Genomic DNA, 18,360 nt, shown 5'->3' on the forward strand with positions numbered 1-18,360 from the left:
TTATTATTATATTTTGTTTAATACTAACAATAGGTGTAGTTCTTATATTTATTTGAGTTGACTTATACGTATTACAATCGTATTAATTTATAATTGTTTTTTAAACTGATGCTTATTAGTTATAAATATTTAATAATTTTTAAATACAAGTTTTCAAATTCGATTCGTTTTCAAAAATTCAAGTAATAGTATACACAACATACGCTATCGGTTGCTGTTCAACCGAATGGTGAAGCAGCTACTTTTTATAACATGCAACACTACGTACAGAATAAGTAATTGTATTGATATATTGTTGATATTGAATAGTTCACGTGCAATATTACTGAAATTGTAACACAATATTAATATTGATGCGCAGAAAAACATGCACGGACAATTGATTTTCGAGCTACTAGGGTGCAATTCACCGCGAAAAAATAATATTATCAAGACGTGCGATGGATGGTTATTTTATTTTTTATTATTATTATTGAATGTAAACGTTCGGGCGCACGGTCGAACAATGATGGGCGGTTGGAGGTGGAACATTAAGTATAACTGACGAGTCAGGGGTAGAAAGGTAAAAGATTTTTCACACTACATTAGCCGGACCATTATCAGACGTATATTCTCCGACCAATGGCGATGAAAATGCATGCACAAAAAACACGTTATTATTAAAGGCGTCGATTTTTAACCGCGGATTAATTCGCCGCAGAAGCGTAAAACAGCAAAACGTAGTACGTGCGAGATCGAAAAATAATCTAATCGTTTATATTACAATAAATCATAATGCTTTCAATATGCTATTATTCCCTACCCCGTTCGAGCGGCACAGCCAACGCATAAATATTATTATCAATGCCGCGGACAAACGAAACCATATTTTATAATGCCTACTGCAATGGTGCTCGTGTAGGTAATTATTCGAACGGATTTTAAACGCATACGTCTGCGGCAAGTGTTTCTCGACCTTTGCATTATTGCACGACGACGCATAGTTAAAGTATATTTTCATATATTTTCATATCATAGATCAATAAAAGTAATGCCCACTCCCCTAAAAAAAAAAAAAACCTCATTCAATATCGCAATAGTAATTGTATTTATTAATATATATATTAATAAGAAATAATATGGAATAATGAAGTACATTGAAGTTTTAAGTGGTACGAATCATATTTAATTATAAAAAAATATCAATAACAAAAATGTTTATGTTCGTTTTGTGTCGTTTAATATATTAGGTGTATATCTTCCGATATAGTGGTCGAGAAACATTAGTCTACATGTTGCTGACAGTAGTTATTCGTTTTTCATCAGCATATTAACTTACATTCTGCGTTTATTTATATATATATATATGAATGTAAATGTGTAGAAGTAGTTTATATAGCGGTCACCAGAAAGTTTTAACATGTGGATCATTTCCGTCCTTTGACGTTAATCGAATGCATAAACACGTTCAGGGCCGTACTCAGACCAATTTTCTCGGATCATTTGTCTGGGGCCCGACTCTAAACCTATTTTTGAGGGGCCCGGGCTTATAAAAAAAACAACTTTTAAATTATGACTGGTCCGGATCTAAAAAAAAAAAAAAATTTAATTTAAACGGGCCCCTGCTGAAGCTTAGGTATCGACCAATGGGCACTTGCAAATCATTCGATACATCGAAAACATTCAAGACTATTCAATTATTTGAAAACCATTTATAGCGACTGAATACTTATATTCTACTTTCATCTTATCAAGAAATGTATTTTATGTAATTTTGGATGAAGTAATTACAGATATAAACAAACGATTCGAATCACTGAAAACAATTATTGATATCTTCTCGATTTTTTGGGAGTTTAAATATATGACAGAAGGAGAAATTAAATAAAATCTAGAAATCTGGTTTTGAAGTATAATAATGATTTACAAGAAGATTTAGTAGATGAGCTACAAAGTCTTAATATATTTTATGCTACTAACTTTGGATACGAGTATAAACAACTAAGTCCCTTAGAATTGCTGAATCACTTGCAAAAAAATAATCTTGCAAACATGTTCCCTAATTTATGTATTGCATTACGAATCTTTATTCCTGCAACTGTTACGAGTGAGGAACGATCTTTCTCAACATTGAAAAAAGTGAAGAATATATTATGATCAATAATGACAACAGACTCTCAAACTTAGGTGTTTTAGAAGTGGAGGCTCAACTGGCAAAGACGATTGACATGGATGGGGCCATTGATGATTTCGCAGTGAGAAACGCAAGAAGAAAAACCCTAGACTATTTTAAATTTAGGGTTATTAATTATATAAGTTATGATTATTAATATTACGTTTAATATTATTATGCCGTTTTGTATATTATCATTTATGTATTCGAGTATTTAAATTTTCTTTGAAAAAGTTTCAACATTGTTTAGATAAAAATAAAACATATTAAAATAGCATGGTTGCGATAATATTTGATGTTAAAATAATTAAATTATTAGTTTTATACATAATTAGACAAAATTTCCCTACCAAAACCAGGAAAACCTCTTTGAAAAAAATAGAGGGACCAGAAGGTTTAGTTTGTCCGGAGTCCGCCGAAGCTGAGTACGGCCTTGCACACGTTATGATTTAACAAAAAAACACTTAAGTCGATTTATGTGCATCTGTATCATATATATATATATCAATATTAATTTATCTTTTAATATTCATATCTGAATTACAGGTAAGGGAAAATTTGTTATTGAAACGTAATTAGCGTTATCGCAGTGGTAGGATTCGTAATTGTTCTCTTCAAAATTACGGGAAAAATAAATTTTTCAATTTAAAAATCAATAACCAAATAGTGAACAATAAAAATTATACAATCAACTTCAAAATGTTACTTAAAAAAAAAAAAAGTTGCAATAATAATTACGTCGTTTTAAGCATAATTGTACTTCTATAATTTTATACTCTGTACAACAAATAGTTGGGATTTGCATAACAGGTTTAGCAATGCAGAGTTTTGGTTGCAACACACGTGCTTATATATTTTTTCAATTTAAAAAATAATTTATATATATATATATATATTTATATTTTTTTGTATTATAATTGTTTTTTAACAATAACACTGTTTTTATAACTGCCACATGTGTTCATTAATGCACATAAATCGACCGGGGAAGCGAGCAAACGTAATAAAACCTCGTATTCGAGATAACGATTTCTGACGAGACGACGTATTGATACGGTTACCATTTGAAATTAAATTAAAACACACGGATTTTCACTACGTCGGTATGCATGATATCGAAAATATGTACTTACCCTGCACACGACGACCGAGTCTTGTCCTCTCCACGATATTCTGATCGGTTCGTATGTCCTGTCCACGAATCTGGTTGACTGATGCAACGATGCCATTACCGATATCCAGGCGACGCATTTCAGAACCCTAGGCATGGTGCACCACGTTCTCGCCACCGGTGCATGACATACGTATATGTACCTGTATACAGAAAAAGTAGATTATTATATCACTGCAACGTGTGCTGTGTACAAACGCCCAACATTGTTTGCCTTGTCATCAAACTCAATACAGTTCAAGTGATTAACACAAAGGAATGGATTGACTCGGTCAGTTGTTCGGACAATTCGAAATCGTCCGATACGACACCAATATCGTGTGCATACTTTTTCGTCGCACCGTTGCGTAACGCGACACTTGTATAAGAGACGAATGCATATCATTTGAATTGTAGAATTTTCGTCTGTAGCGACGAGAAAATCCGAAAAAACTTATGCTCGTAATAATATTTAGCAAACAGTGTATGTCGAGTCAACTGACGAAAACAATATTCAAATGGAAAACGTATATTTTTCATATTTACTTGTGTACCTATTTTGCTCTTTTTGCGGATTGTTTCGAAACAAAAATTAATAAGCTATCCGTAACGGATTTTAGCATGTCATAAAGTTTAATAATAATCAATTGTTATATATAAGTTGGTATGAACATGTATTATCATAAATGAGTGTATTTTACGGAAAGGCTTATTAAAGTTCTATTATTCTGTTGCACCCTCCAGTTCACCGTAAATTATTCCACAACAAAGTACGCGTTTAACATATTATTATTATACATCTGAGTCATTTTATACGTGTGTTTGAGGAATTGCGTTTACTCACATGTGCAATATTCTGCAACTCATCGTATCTAATTACATATTACCAAAAGTTCGATTATTCGAATGTTATGTAAGTAGTAAAATACGTAGTCAACAGTTTTTAATAATAATATTTAACTCACGTTAATTTCACAAATTTCAAAAACAAAATTATATTTATTCAAAAAACGAAAAAATTATAGCATTATACTCATATATATTTACAATTTGGATATCGAATGTTTGTATTTGTGTTTTTTTTTAAAATTAAATAAATAAACTTCGAATAATAACACGTTATAAGTATGTAAAACAATAATTCATCGTTGGCTTCAAAACTTGTAGAAATATATGTGATTTGTATTATATTGGTTGGCTGAAACGTTTTAAAATTATATATAAGAAGAGTCATTAAACGTGTGGAAGTGAACGCATATCGATGAGAAAACAGCAATTATAAACAAGTCGCTAATCGCTTTCGAATTTAATTACCAAATTACGTGACTTGTAATTTTCCCAAAATGAGGTCAAATTACAGAATCAATTAAATACAATTGCCCTCAAAATACCCCATAAGCGTATTGTGTACATCATAGTCTTACGAATTTAAAACCTCCAATTTTTCTATCGATGAGTAAATAAGCTCCAGAGAAATAACTTAATAACCTATTAAAAATAGAAACTTATACATTTAATGTCTACATGTGTTATTTGTTTGAGCAACTTTCAATTTTCTATATCAAACATTAAAAAATGTATATAATCAACCTTATGTTATATCACTACAATCAACAACCAAATATTTATTTTTTTAAATTTTATTTTTGTATTTTAACTTTTAACACAAAGCTTTTATTCACAATAATTGATGAGCTAATTTAATAATTAACGCAAAACCGAAAAGATTATTAAACTTTGTCAAAAGCTTCTTATCGCAAGATCAATGTTTAGTAAAGAATAATATTTTTTCATGTTAATTTAGAGGTTTCAAACTATAAAAATTCTCTTGTTTTGTAAATAGTTATAAATATTGACATTATTTGAGAGGAAATGAGTTGAACGAAATATTTTATTACTTAGAACGTTTTAACTTTCAACTAATATTTTATAAATAACACTTTTGTCTAGTATGTGATATATATATAGTATTTCATGAGACGAGACGCCTGCTAAAATATAACTCTACTTTCTCATAAAACGTTTTTTTTTCAAAACAAACTTCTTAAACATCTTAGGTTTTATAAAAATCAAACATTTTCTATGAGAAAAGAAATAATTAGAACAATAAGACCATTTTAAATAAAACGTGAAATATGATATAATCAATTGCTTTAAAAAACTAAAACGTTCATTTTCTATTAAATCCCTTTTACAAATTCTTGTTAAAAATATAAAATTTAACTTAGTATAAATTAAATCAATACATTTGCTATACATGTACATATTTACCTTTAGTCTTATTCACTAAAGCTAGTTTCTATAATATTTCTATATTCTATATATAATGTAAGTATATTTAGTTAAAACCAAAAATTATACTTACTATTTAGTTATAATATTTTTATTCTGAAGTACAAAATATAAATATAACCGTATTAAAATATGAAGTCCATTATTAATTTGTAACGTTAGGTTTGGAAAGGTTCGTACAAACTAGAGGAGATAAAATATGGACCTAATTACAGACTACGGACTCATATTTACTAATGAAATACCATTGTTCTTGTTAGTCAAAATAAAGTTTTAAATTTATCTAAATTCAACAATTAAATTCTACAGCAAATATTCACACATTAATGATTATGAATATGTACTTAAAAAAACCATGATGCGTGATGGTTATATTTTAAAATATGATCTCTGCGTAAGTATTATTTCCTTCATGTTTGACACTGTTTTAACAGAAAAGAATATTATTAGGTTTAATTTATATGGGCTTTATATGTATAAAATTAAAAAAAAAATTACTTTCCAAAAATACCTCGAAGTTATATTTTCTCTACTAAAGTACTACTTCGAGGTTGTGAAAAAAGTTTCATTAGTAAATCATTACAAACTTTAGGACTTTGGTATAATGTGAGCATATTTAATACTTTATCTGTATCCACAAATACTAATCACTTTTTAGTCTTGAGAAAAATAAAATGTTGCGGTGTTATATTTATTCTATACTTTCCTAGGTTAGATTAAGTTATCCTAAAACGAATAAACTACTTTAAAAAATACTGAATGTTACTATTTCTTATAAAAATGTTGTGATATTCTAACATTACTTATGATTTCAGTTCATCAAATAATCGTGTTTATGTATTTAAATAACTGTTAACTGTATTTATTTTATAATGTATTCAATTGATAATAATTCAATGAATGTAATGCATTTTAATGCCGTATTAAACGTTTGAAATTAAATATTATACATTGGACGACAAAGCGAGATGTAGATAGGTATTAATAAAGGTATAGGTATATGTGGTCTATATATTTTGCTAGCTTAAAATAAAATATACTTTAACCTTTAACATTAACCTAACCTAATAAAGTATACTTTAATATACTTTAAAAGACCGAGGGAAAATGTTCATTAACTTAAGTTTATGTATATAGTTTTCATAATAATATTAATTAATTTCGTATAAAGGTAAAGAAGTTTTTATTTTAAATTCCGATCAGGTCAAAGGTTAACTGTATTTATTCAGACGCCTATATTATTCGGTTTTGATGATTTTTATACATGTGGATATTTTTAATATTTTAAAATTATTTGTATTCACTCGTGTGATCCTATAGTATAAGAAAACCGAAAAATTTATATCATCTTAAACAATTTCGTTATGTAATTACTTTTTAGGTTCTAATAGTTTTTGTAAACGTGTACGGAAATTATGTTTAATACTTGAATTGGCATTTAAATTTAAGTTGAAATTTAGACAGTCGAATATTACATGCAGATTGTTTATTTATTGGACTAAAATGTGTAAAATGTGATAAGTATAACTAATTGAAAATATTTCTATTATAATAATGTAAATACATAATAGACATGTACCAATTTTCCTGATACGAACGATTTTGAATTTGCATCTGATAAAAAGTTTCATGTATAGTTTTAGGTCAATGCTATATTAAATTTTTATATTTTTTAATGTAAATTTAACTCGTCTCGATGTATGTTGAAGTTAAAAAAAACTGCTGGAAAATTGTTTATAAAGATGTAAAAAAGCAAGTTTGATTTTTTTTCACGAAACCGTCATATGTTTAAACCAAGCTGTATTCTAAACGATTTCCACAATAATTAACAACATTCGTTATATCATTTATTTTACATGTTTTAATTTACTAATAATGGTCCACTATGTTCCGGAGAGATGTGAGGTGGATAATGGTTCAACATCTGATCACTGTACAGCTTTTAATCTCAATTGCTTTCTAATATTTAAATTTCGTGTCATAAATGTAAAGTTTTTATTACAAATAATAATATGAAAATGTCGTCCAGCAATTTATTGTACAGTATGCCTGCTGTGAATACTGATCACGAATTCCTTACCGATTAACTATATAAATAACCGAATATCGCCGTTACGGTGCGCGATTAATGCTTTCAAATATTATTTTCCGCCTCGTGAATTATGCCAAAATAGATGTTATTATAACATCAGCCCCGATCATAAGACACGAGGTATGTTTACAACCTGTGTTGTGTATATGGGTTACAGTGCTGTTACCCGACTGGTTATATTATGTATACAATATAGATAACTATTGAATATTGCTCGAGACACAGACCTGTCAATTATTCCAGATCGGAGTTTATTCCTGTTTAATGGATACGACGGAAATCACACGAGATTATATTGAAATCGAAAAACAATAGAGAGCATCGCATCGTATTCTACCTGGATTCTGCTGAGAAATAACAATACGAACGCTTCTCGTAGCGGCGGCTGCCTGTTTACATTTGATTTTTCAGAACAGCTCGCGTAAGCCTTTTTTCACGATTTTTCCATCTGAACTTATCAAAGATTACATTCCCTGTGCACCACGCTTGTGAGTAATCAGAGTGTTGGAAATAAATTGTGGCGGACGCATAATAATATACCGCACACGGCCGACGAACGGGGTTGAACGGTGAGTTGAACGAACAGAAGAAGTGTTAGTGTCGCGCAATATATGTTTACGTAACATAGGTGCACCTGACGAAAGTGTGCGTATAGTTTCTCGTACACCAAACATCTTCCGAACGAAATTTATTTCGGTTTGGTTTCGGAAACTACAGTTATATAAATACGGATCGTCCTCAGCCATAAATACTTTATACTTCATTCTATAAATGTTTATCTTTGAACTGGCTACGCTATGAATAGACGTGATAAGAAAACCAGGAGGTTTTGATGACGTTTGAATTTTATTAAAAATTAGCATAGTAATGGAAAAGCGTTTCGTAAATATAATAATAATTATAACAATAAAAATTACATTACAAAATCACAAAATTTGTTGATTTTTTAACTATTATATGAATTATATTTAATATTTTATTATATATATTAAGTGCAAAGTAAATTATGTAAAAATACAAATTAAAATTCTGCAATGAATCAGAAATTTCATGTTTTTCATGATTGCAGAAGAAACTATACGGAACCAGAGATAGATAAATTCAGAAGCGATTTAAATTATAATTAAATTATTTCATAAATATATAAACAGTATCTACGAGTTAATGGAATTTTTTTCCATCCGATAGTAATATATAATTATCTGGAAGAAATTTTTCAATTGCTTCACAAAAATTAGAGAACTAAAAAAAAACTTCAAAAAAATAAAACGTGACCCTGTTAATCATGTTGGTTTAGAAATTGTTTATTGTATTTTGTTAATAATGTGCATTGATTTAATTTTTATGACCAAGTATTCATCATAATAATTACCGAAACGTTCCAATTCTTTACGTGATATTGAACTGCAAACTTTATCGTTTTGAAACGATGAAAGCTCGCATTCATAAAAAAAAGAAGCTTTATATGGATAACATTTTTTCCGTTGAAACTTTAAACAATTATAAAAATTTTTTTAAATGCATCATAGTGCTCTACGCCAACTCTCGTTATACTATAATGACAGTTTTGGTTTTTAAAACGTAACGAACTGTCACGAATCTACAATAAAATTTATTAGCACAAAGTGTCGTACCGTGCTCATACTTTACTGGTAATAGGATATAATGTAGTTTCATTAGTTTTTACAACTTTAGAAAGTCCTAACACCGTGGAACGTTCTTTTTTTATATTTAAGTTATATTAAGATAAATTTCAAAGACCGCTATTTAAGCATAATATCGTCATTTATTAGTTTAAATTTTTCAACTCAATACTAGTATCGCATTACCAACGAGCAACGCCTCAAAATGCATAACACGACAAAAATAATTATTATGGACGTATTGTAGTCAGAGAAACAATATTTTATTTTGCAATATGAGTTGCCGTCAGGCATAAACGAAATAGTGTGGTGTGAGATAAATGGATAAATGTTTCTATCCTTGGTGACCAAAAAATATGTATTGAATACCATATGTTAGGTACGGTAAATAATTACAATAAAAACTCGATTAACCTTCACTATCTCTTACCCCGTCATTGCCATCGTTGAGGCGATCGCGATGAACTCGTTGCAGCGACTATTTATTTATTTTTATTTCAACATAATAATGGGTCTCACTGATGTTGGTGTGGGACCCCATGCTTGTGTGGGGCTCATGGATATTCATCTAATAAATGTTTTTTTAATATTATTCTAACGATTTTTATTTACCTGATAATGGACAATATTAATTATATAATATGATGCACAAACAATTCAAATTTTAAAATAACATAAATATTAATGATTAAGAAAAAAAAAAAAAATTATACAAATTTATAACCATAACAATATTTTCATTAAGCTTACAGTTTGTTGCATCAATCATTTGTTAAGCATATTTGTAATAATTTAATTTTCAAATTTCGAATTTCCACGAGCAGGGAGTTAAATATATAAGTTCCTATGTATGATTATCACGATCGAGAGGTAGTTTTAATTGTTCTACGAACAATATTATTATCTTTTGTTTTATATTTTGAGTTAATTGTGAGATTAGGTGATTTCTTAAGATTATTTTTGATAGTAAAAAAAAAAAAAAAACTGTTTGTTAATAGTTTAAAGGGATACTATACTAAACTTACTAGGTTTTTATAAAAAAAAAAAAAAATTAAAAATAACAATAAAAATATCAAAAAATGTCGAAAACGAAAAATTGAATGATTAGATATTATTGTTGATAGTTGTATTTCAGTTACACGATATATTCGTGTATATTTTAATATTTAATTTGTGTACTGAATATTTTTTCTAACTGTTATGCTATTTTAATGTTTTTAAAAGATTTTTCGAAAAATAAAATAAATTTACTCATGATTTTATAAAATATTTAATTTATCCAAAACAATACAACTTATTAAATTTGTAATATTTGAAACTTAATACATTATTTCTCTTATTACATAATATGAATGAAAAAAACCAAATTATTTTTAAAGTTTTATTTAAAACCATTTAATAAAAACGAAAAAATGTCATTTTTTAATGTATTATGATTTAAAATGCTTCCAATAAAATAATAAGCCGTTTAACATGTAATTTATGTCATTTTTACGTTATATATATATTGACTATACGCAATCACCTATATTACATACATATAATTTATTCCATCAGTTCTAAAATGACATAATTATTGTTCAAAATTGTATAAGATTACAAGAATGATCAATCTGCAAATGTAATTGTAAGTCTTATGCTTTAAAAGTAAAAGGATAAACGTGTGTCACGTTGTTATTTCATAGCTGTTCATGTTCCATGAAACTTTACATGATTATACTATCCCAGACCACTGCAAGTCACAGTGGAATAGGCGATGGATATCATCGTTCCACCATGACACGGTCGTGTCACACGAATACCGTGATCTCATCCGTTATACCCCTTTGCCTTGGTGTCACCATTCGTTCGATTATCAATCGGGACGCCCGATAGATAATCGAACCAGTTTTCGGAGTCGGCGATGAGCCCCGAAGCGTTCGCGGACGGTGTGACGACCGTCGAGAACGACGGCGGCGCTTGTCTGCTTTTTGCCGTCTTCGTGGTCTTTTTACTTTAATCTGTCATTTTGACATTTATTTGGTTTTTGTTTAATTTTATATTTTTCTCTTTTATTGTTTTTCTTTATAATTTTTTTTTTTTATACTAATACTGTGACTGTATATGTGTGATTATTCTACAAAGGAAAAATAAAAATTTCTATACAATTTTTAAAGTATCATTATTATCAATATTAAATTAACAAAATTGTTCTTTTGTTGTATTTTATTATTATTATTATTATTATTAATATATTTCATTTCAATTATCTTTACCTAATTGTTTTGTGTGTTTGTGCTCGTGTTTCCCGTTACAACCACGGTCCAAATGGGTTTGATTTTAATGAAAGTATATTCATATTATTATTACTGGACATTAGATTTATAGCTACAAAATAATTATTCTTAATAATTAAATAATGCACCACCAAAATATAGCAGACAAGGTTTTGTCTAGTATCGGTGTACAAGTGACTTAAATATGTTTACAATTAAAATCGGTAAGATGTCTATATGCTTTATTAGCGGAACGAAATTGATGTTTAAAAATAAGTTCAGTTTCTTGTAGCTTTGGGCTAAATCGGGAGAGGGACTAAGGACGTCGAAGCATGTGATATTAGCTGTATTTTAAAACTATATATCATTACTTGGCCTCCGGATGAAATTCGGACACCGTCGATTTATCGCTGAATTTTGATGCGATCGTTTTCGGTATTTTTCCTGAATCACTGTTTTGCGGCGTGTTCCTATTGATCTCTGCCGTTTTGCCGTAAACACGGGAAACGACGAGAAATTGCCATCGCGTAATTATGTACCGGTTACGCGTGTGGTATAACGCGGTTCAGTTACGCCCAAGTGCCGACCACGGTCGGGCTGCCAACGGTCTACCGCGTCCAGGCCAATCGAGAGGGTGGGAAGGGTTGATACTCCCCGGGCCTGGAATTTTTGAGAGGGCCTGGCAATAATTAAGTACCTACTAGAAATTATTAAAAATCAAACACAATTAATGATAAGAATTTAATGAAAACCGCAGAAAAAATTAAAATATACCTTGAGATATACCTCCGGGCCCGGGTTTCTCTCTCCACGGCCCTGACCGCATCTAACCTAACCATCGACGAGAAACAGCGGCCGTACACTAGTGTTTATTGTTTGACGGTGGTGAAACTGTGTTCATAGACTGTCTACAAGATCAATAGCGTATGTAGGATTTTTCGAATGGAGGAGGGCGGTTTTACGATTACATCGGTTTTCTAGAGATCTATGTGGAATTATTGTAAGCCATTTAATATAGTAATAATAATTTATATATATATATATATATATATATTTCGCAAATATAAGTTACAAAGGTAATTTAAATTTTAGTAAGTATTTGCTCATCTCCTATAAGCAATCGCTTGTGTTCTAACTAGACATTTCAGTGTGGGTGGAGAATGTTTGTGTCTCCGTAACCCAACTCCTTCTTGTGCGCACCCCTAATCATCAAGTGGTTAATTGTAATGTAAATATTGTTGATAAAAGATTTACGAGATGTTTGCCACCCGGCCTCCATCATATGTATCGAGATAGCCAATCGTTAATGGTTTCGATTGAAAATAACCGCGAAAAAGATTATAACATTATACGGAAACGTATCGCGTAGTTTTAGTACACTTTTAGTTATGCAAAATGTTATGGAAAATTAAGCGGTGTTATTGTAATAATTAAATTTTTCCAATAGAATTTATCGAAATTATTATAAAATAGAAACAGTACCGTTTGTGTACATTCATGAAAACGTACTCGTATTTGCAGCTACGTAGCAATTGATAAGCATAATAATATGTATAAAAAATACGAGATAAACAAATACAAACAAATAATCGTACATTTTGTATTATATTTTACCAGCGCTGATAGTAACTGAGTCCACGCCGAAGGGATTGTGTATACTATTACCAATAGTTGTGCTACAGTAAAAGTACAGTAACACTACCGTGCAAGGTTTTCTTAAATTACATCTGTCTTATACTTTCTACAATATCAACTTGTTTATTGTTCAATATGTATTTTATTGCTGAGGGACTTGTTAAAGATTTATTTTGAATTGTATTACATTAGTGTCCTATGATTACCAATCGCAGAGCATTAAAAAAATACTTTTCACATTTATCGCAAAAACGTAACGACACATAAATAGATCATGATTACCTCAACAAATTAAATTAAAAAAAAATATTTTCACAGCAGTTGTAATATTATTTAAAATTTAAAGTATTGTTTTTAGAACCGCATCCGATGTGCTTTAAATATAATTCTAGTAATAAAGTAACATAATCATTTTGAATAGTGATGATGCGCTTTTAGTTTTCAGAAAAAGGATTTTGGTCTTCAATAAGGCATTTTGATTATTTGTTTTAGTTACACTTTTTCTGGGAAAACAATGAATATTTTAATCCATTCATCATAAATATGATTAGTTAAAATACTTATATGGTATATACTATATATTTACGGTTTGTATACTATTGAACCATGAATTATTTTTTTCAAAAATTCACAATAGTTTCTTTTCCCTACATTTGTAACATAATATAATTTCCTGTTTGTTTTTTAACATGCTATTTTGAAGGAATATATTTTTTTTATCCTTTTAAACTAAAAAATTAAAATGAGAATTAAAGAAAGTCCACCTAAAGGATGCTGTAGATTAAATTTAAATATTTTTATTATTTTAATTAACTAAATATAAGTTACTTAAAATATGTGTATTAAACAAGTGAAATTAAAATTTTAATTTTCAAGACTAAAATGTTTAAGATTATTTAAACTTTCTTTTTTGATTTAAATTGTTTAATGATTTTTATATGTTATTATACAAAAAATTTTGTTTTTAATTAACAATAGTTTTATTTCACACAAAACCCAATCGGGCTTTGTTACCATTTTTCAGGTGATTATAACTTTAAACCGAATTTTATGTAATAATAATATAATAATATAATTATATTATTCATTGTACATCAGTAATACTTGGGTTATTTTAATCATTAGAAGTTAATGTAATAAGTAATCGACTGGCGTATGGTCATAACATAGGTTTATAGACAAAACTAGTGTTTTATTGGAACTAATTATATTATAAGAAATAAAAGATAAAACACATTAACATTAATACAAAGTATAAGTCTATAATATAGGTAATGGGAATTTGAAAAGTTCGAACTTGGTCATGCATTTTTCGGTAAATTAATCATAAATAACTTGAGTGTTCAAAAATGTGTTAATGACATGAATTATTCATGAAATGTAAAATAAAAATGAAATGAAGTAAAGATCAACCAGTTAAAATCGTGTGCGGGGTTTCATAAAGTTTAATATCTTGTCACAGATGTTAATTGTAAAATCCTCATTTCACCGTAGTAGGGTTATGACCTATAAATTTATCTCCATATTTTAGCACGGAACAGTTATGCGTAAATTTCTGCAATCGAAAGTCGGTGTAGATGTGAAAAGTTCGTCAGGAAATTCACCAACACCATTTGTGGAAGTTTTGGGTTGAAATAACAACAAACTCCAGTTTATACATCATAAGTGTCAGAGTGTGATTTTACTGCCTATGGTGAGAATCGTTTTGAATTTTGATCATATATTTATCGTGTAAAGACACTATTCGCACTGTAGGTAAAGAAACGGTCCTATCACGCTAAAATCTCGGTGTGATCAAATATTATTTAACTATTTTTTTTTAAATTGAAGTATTTATATTGTCGAAAGCGCTCATGTCATGGCCAAATCACGATCAATTGAAACAATATTTTATCAGAGTGATACATGCCCTTTCCTAGAATACATTGTTAGCGTGGAATAAAAACGCGTACGTGTAATTTGCAATTTTTTTTGGTTTTGTAAAGCTGGAATCTCATTGCGCATGGTGATGATGATTCCTGATGGTTAGCTATCTTTGATATTAGAGTCAAAAAAGATGAGTCGCTTTCGTTGCTCAGCTCGTCAAACCGATTTAACGTGTTTCCAATTAACATACGTGGCTCGTGTATATTACGTGCGAATAAAAAAAGATTTATTAATTTTTTTTTTCAGTGTTTTATTTTAATTTATTTTGGTTTTATTCATCTAAATAATTTGTATAAAAAAACAGAGTGGCCAAATGAACTTATTTCGGAGTTTCTTGAACTCTGAAAATAAGAACCATGCACCTAGAATCCCAAAAATCTACAACATAAAGTTTAGAATGCTATGCAAGTTTCGAGTGATAACATTTTAAAAGATCTGTCATCATTTTAAAAATTCACTTTACACTATAATATAATGTGCCGCAGCATTCGAAATTTCATCTTGATTATAAATTTTAAAAAATTTTAATTGAAAAACTAATAACAATAATAAATACGAAATCAGTCTTGTATTCCGACGAGAAGCAGCAGACAGTGGCTTAGCAATCACTGGCGGTTCTGAAGACGCGCTGAGCAACGCGTCGTGGGATTACTATGAACGTGCAAAACCTCTTCAGAGAGGTTATAGAGCATAGACTCGGCTTGTCTAGGTGTGGTTAGATTTGGTTAAAATTTTATGATATTTTGTCAATTTTCCATGGCGAAGCACCATCTGGTGAATTAAAAAACGTTTGAAATCATATCTATGTAAATACAAATGCTTGATAATGTCTGTACTTTGTGATGATCTAGTAAAAAATGACCAGATCGTAACCGTACACTAAGACCGTTCAAATATGGACTATTATGTCCATATTTTTTCAAATAGTCAAATATTGACTATTATGTCAAATATGAAGTATTATCGAAAAAAACAATTTTATTTTTATATTTATCATTCGTTGCGCCAAGCACAGTAATACTATGGAACATACTCGGAGTGCCTAAATATATTATAAATTTCAAAATTTTCATTCACGTTATAAGTTGTTGTGTTTATTTTTTATTTTTACTTGAACTTGAGATATATTTTTAAGTATAAATATAAAAGTTACATAACATGTATCGGTGTAAAATGGCTATGATTGTATAAAAATAAAAAAATGTTGAAATGGGAACGATAAAAAACATCAAAATTCAATAATGATCACTTAGGAGTATTGTTTAATATTATTACTATTCTTAAGCAACAATTTAAAATGCAGCAGACACTGTAAAATTTTATGTTAGCTGATTTAAAAAAAAAAAAAAAAAAAACATTTTCTTGAAAAATGTTGTTTATAGTTTAGGAAGGTATTTCCATACATGCATATTATAAGCACTCGAACGCATACTTTAATATAATGTTATAATACGGGTTGTCATTCCAAATGTTCGCTCACGCGTCAATGAAAATGCTGGCCAAGGATTTCGTAAAAAAGTTCAATATAAAAATAAAAATATCATGGATTACTTTAAAAGCAGACAACTACATAATATTTAATATACTTTGTCCGACGATTTATCGCGCTAGGTGATGTTTAGTTTTCATATGATTTATTCATCGTATTTCAACGTCAATATTTTTATACGGAACAACATTCATTTTTAATTTAATTTATTCTATTTTTAACTATCCATTTATTTCACCTACCGACAGTTATACGTGTATTGTGTTCCCGCGAGTTGGTGACTTATGAATTTTTCGCACCCGTGACTTTTCCATGCAGACAAAATTTGACATTTATAATCACATACTTTGTAAAAAATTGTATTTTTAAAAACTGATTATGCAATTAACAAATCAATCAAAAATGATTCGGAAAATTCGGTTACAGGGAAATTATTGAAAATAATATTAGCCGTTATACGACTAGTGATGGTAAGAATAAATATTTTGAAATACTACTGGACTTTATCACGTGAACATTTTATGTTTTCTGTGAGCTTACAGAAAATATAGCAAGACTGTATTAGAAAATTAGTAGCCGTTTAACGTTTTTATGTATCTATGTATTACGAAACCACTTGGGAAATTCAGTAAGAAATTAAAAAAATAAATATATTTTATGCTACTAAAAAAATAATGAAAAATACAGAATTTAAAATTAGATTTATCTAAAATTGTTTTTCCCCCATTGCGAGAAAGGTTTTTGGTTATTAGTGCAATATTTGTATGTATATAAAGCTGGAAACTTTAAATCGTAGCAGTAAAACAATAGTTTATAGATTTTTTTTTCTTAGAAAAATATTAAATATAGTAAATTTCAAATGCATAAAAACTTCTCAATCGATTCTCCAATTATCTTATTTGAGAAATAGTGACCTAAATATATTTGTCAACAAATTAGCCATTTTGTGATTATAGCATGCATTTGAATTTTATATTTATTGTATTTTATCCTTTTATTTCATAAACGGTTTATGTTCAAAATCACGGACTGCACATTAAAGTCGAACTTTTAGTGATGAACCTATCTTTTTCTTACAATTTTATGGAATCGTTGAGGTTTTTTTTCGTAGGTATCTATTTAAATAGCTTAATTTATCAAAATTATTGTGACCTAAATTCATCAATCCCCACTCTTATAATATTTATTACAATATTTACAATTATTATAAAGATATAACAATACGTTATTTATATATATATATTTTTTAAATGTTATGCGTTGTGTTCAATTATAAATCAGAATGAATTTAATTTAATTTAGTTTTTAGCTACCTATATAAAATAATTGTTTTGATCATTTTAAATTATTATTTATATTTATATAATTCAATTAATTAAACATGATTATTTATTGGTTATACTCGAGAAATCTATTTCCGTTTAAATTGAATCAATCGGTATCTATAATAATCCCAATGATTCTCTTCAGTAATTAACTATGCCCATGTGCCTTTTCATATCATATTTTATTTTTCATATAGAATAGTATTAATTCCGCATTTTTAAAGACATTATCAGTATTTATTGTTTCGATCGAAAAATAAGATTTTCTCAAACACTACTCCCGTAATTATTTCGTCTTGTATGAAACCTGATTACCGTTTGAACCTGTAATAATGTGTTATACAGCGTCTATTTATATTTGACAAACATAATATTACGGATTTGATGAACAAAAAACCTTA

At 28.8% G+C, this 18,360-nt stretch overlaps 1 protein-coding gene across 2 annotated transcripts in view; it reads right to left on the reverse strand.

Moving 5' to 3' along the window:
- Nucleotides 1-18,360, reverse strand: part of LOC112680016 (sex peptide receptor) — a 241,958-nt gene that overhangs the window by 74,140 nt on the left and 149,458 nt on the right. For both annotated transcript variants that reach the window (XM_025550093.1, XM_025550027.1), the window contains exon 3: nucleotides 3,286-3,466. In XM_025550093.1, coding sequence (XP_025405878.1) covers nucleotides 3,286-3,466 — 181 coding nt within the window. The remainder of the gene's footprint in view (nucleotides 1-3,285; nucleotides 3,467-18,360) is intronic.

This window comes from Sipha flava, unplaced genomic scaffold, assembly GCF_003268045.1.
Source record: "Sipha flava isolate LNK unplaced genomic scaffold, YSA_version1 0_pilon_pilon, whole genome shotgun sequence".
NCBI lineage: Eukaryota > Metazoa > Arthropoda > Insecta > Hemiptera > Aphididae > Sipha > Sipha flava.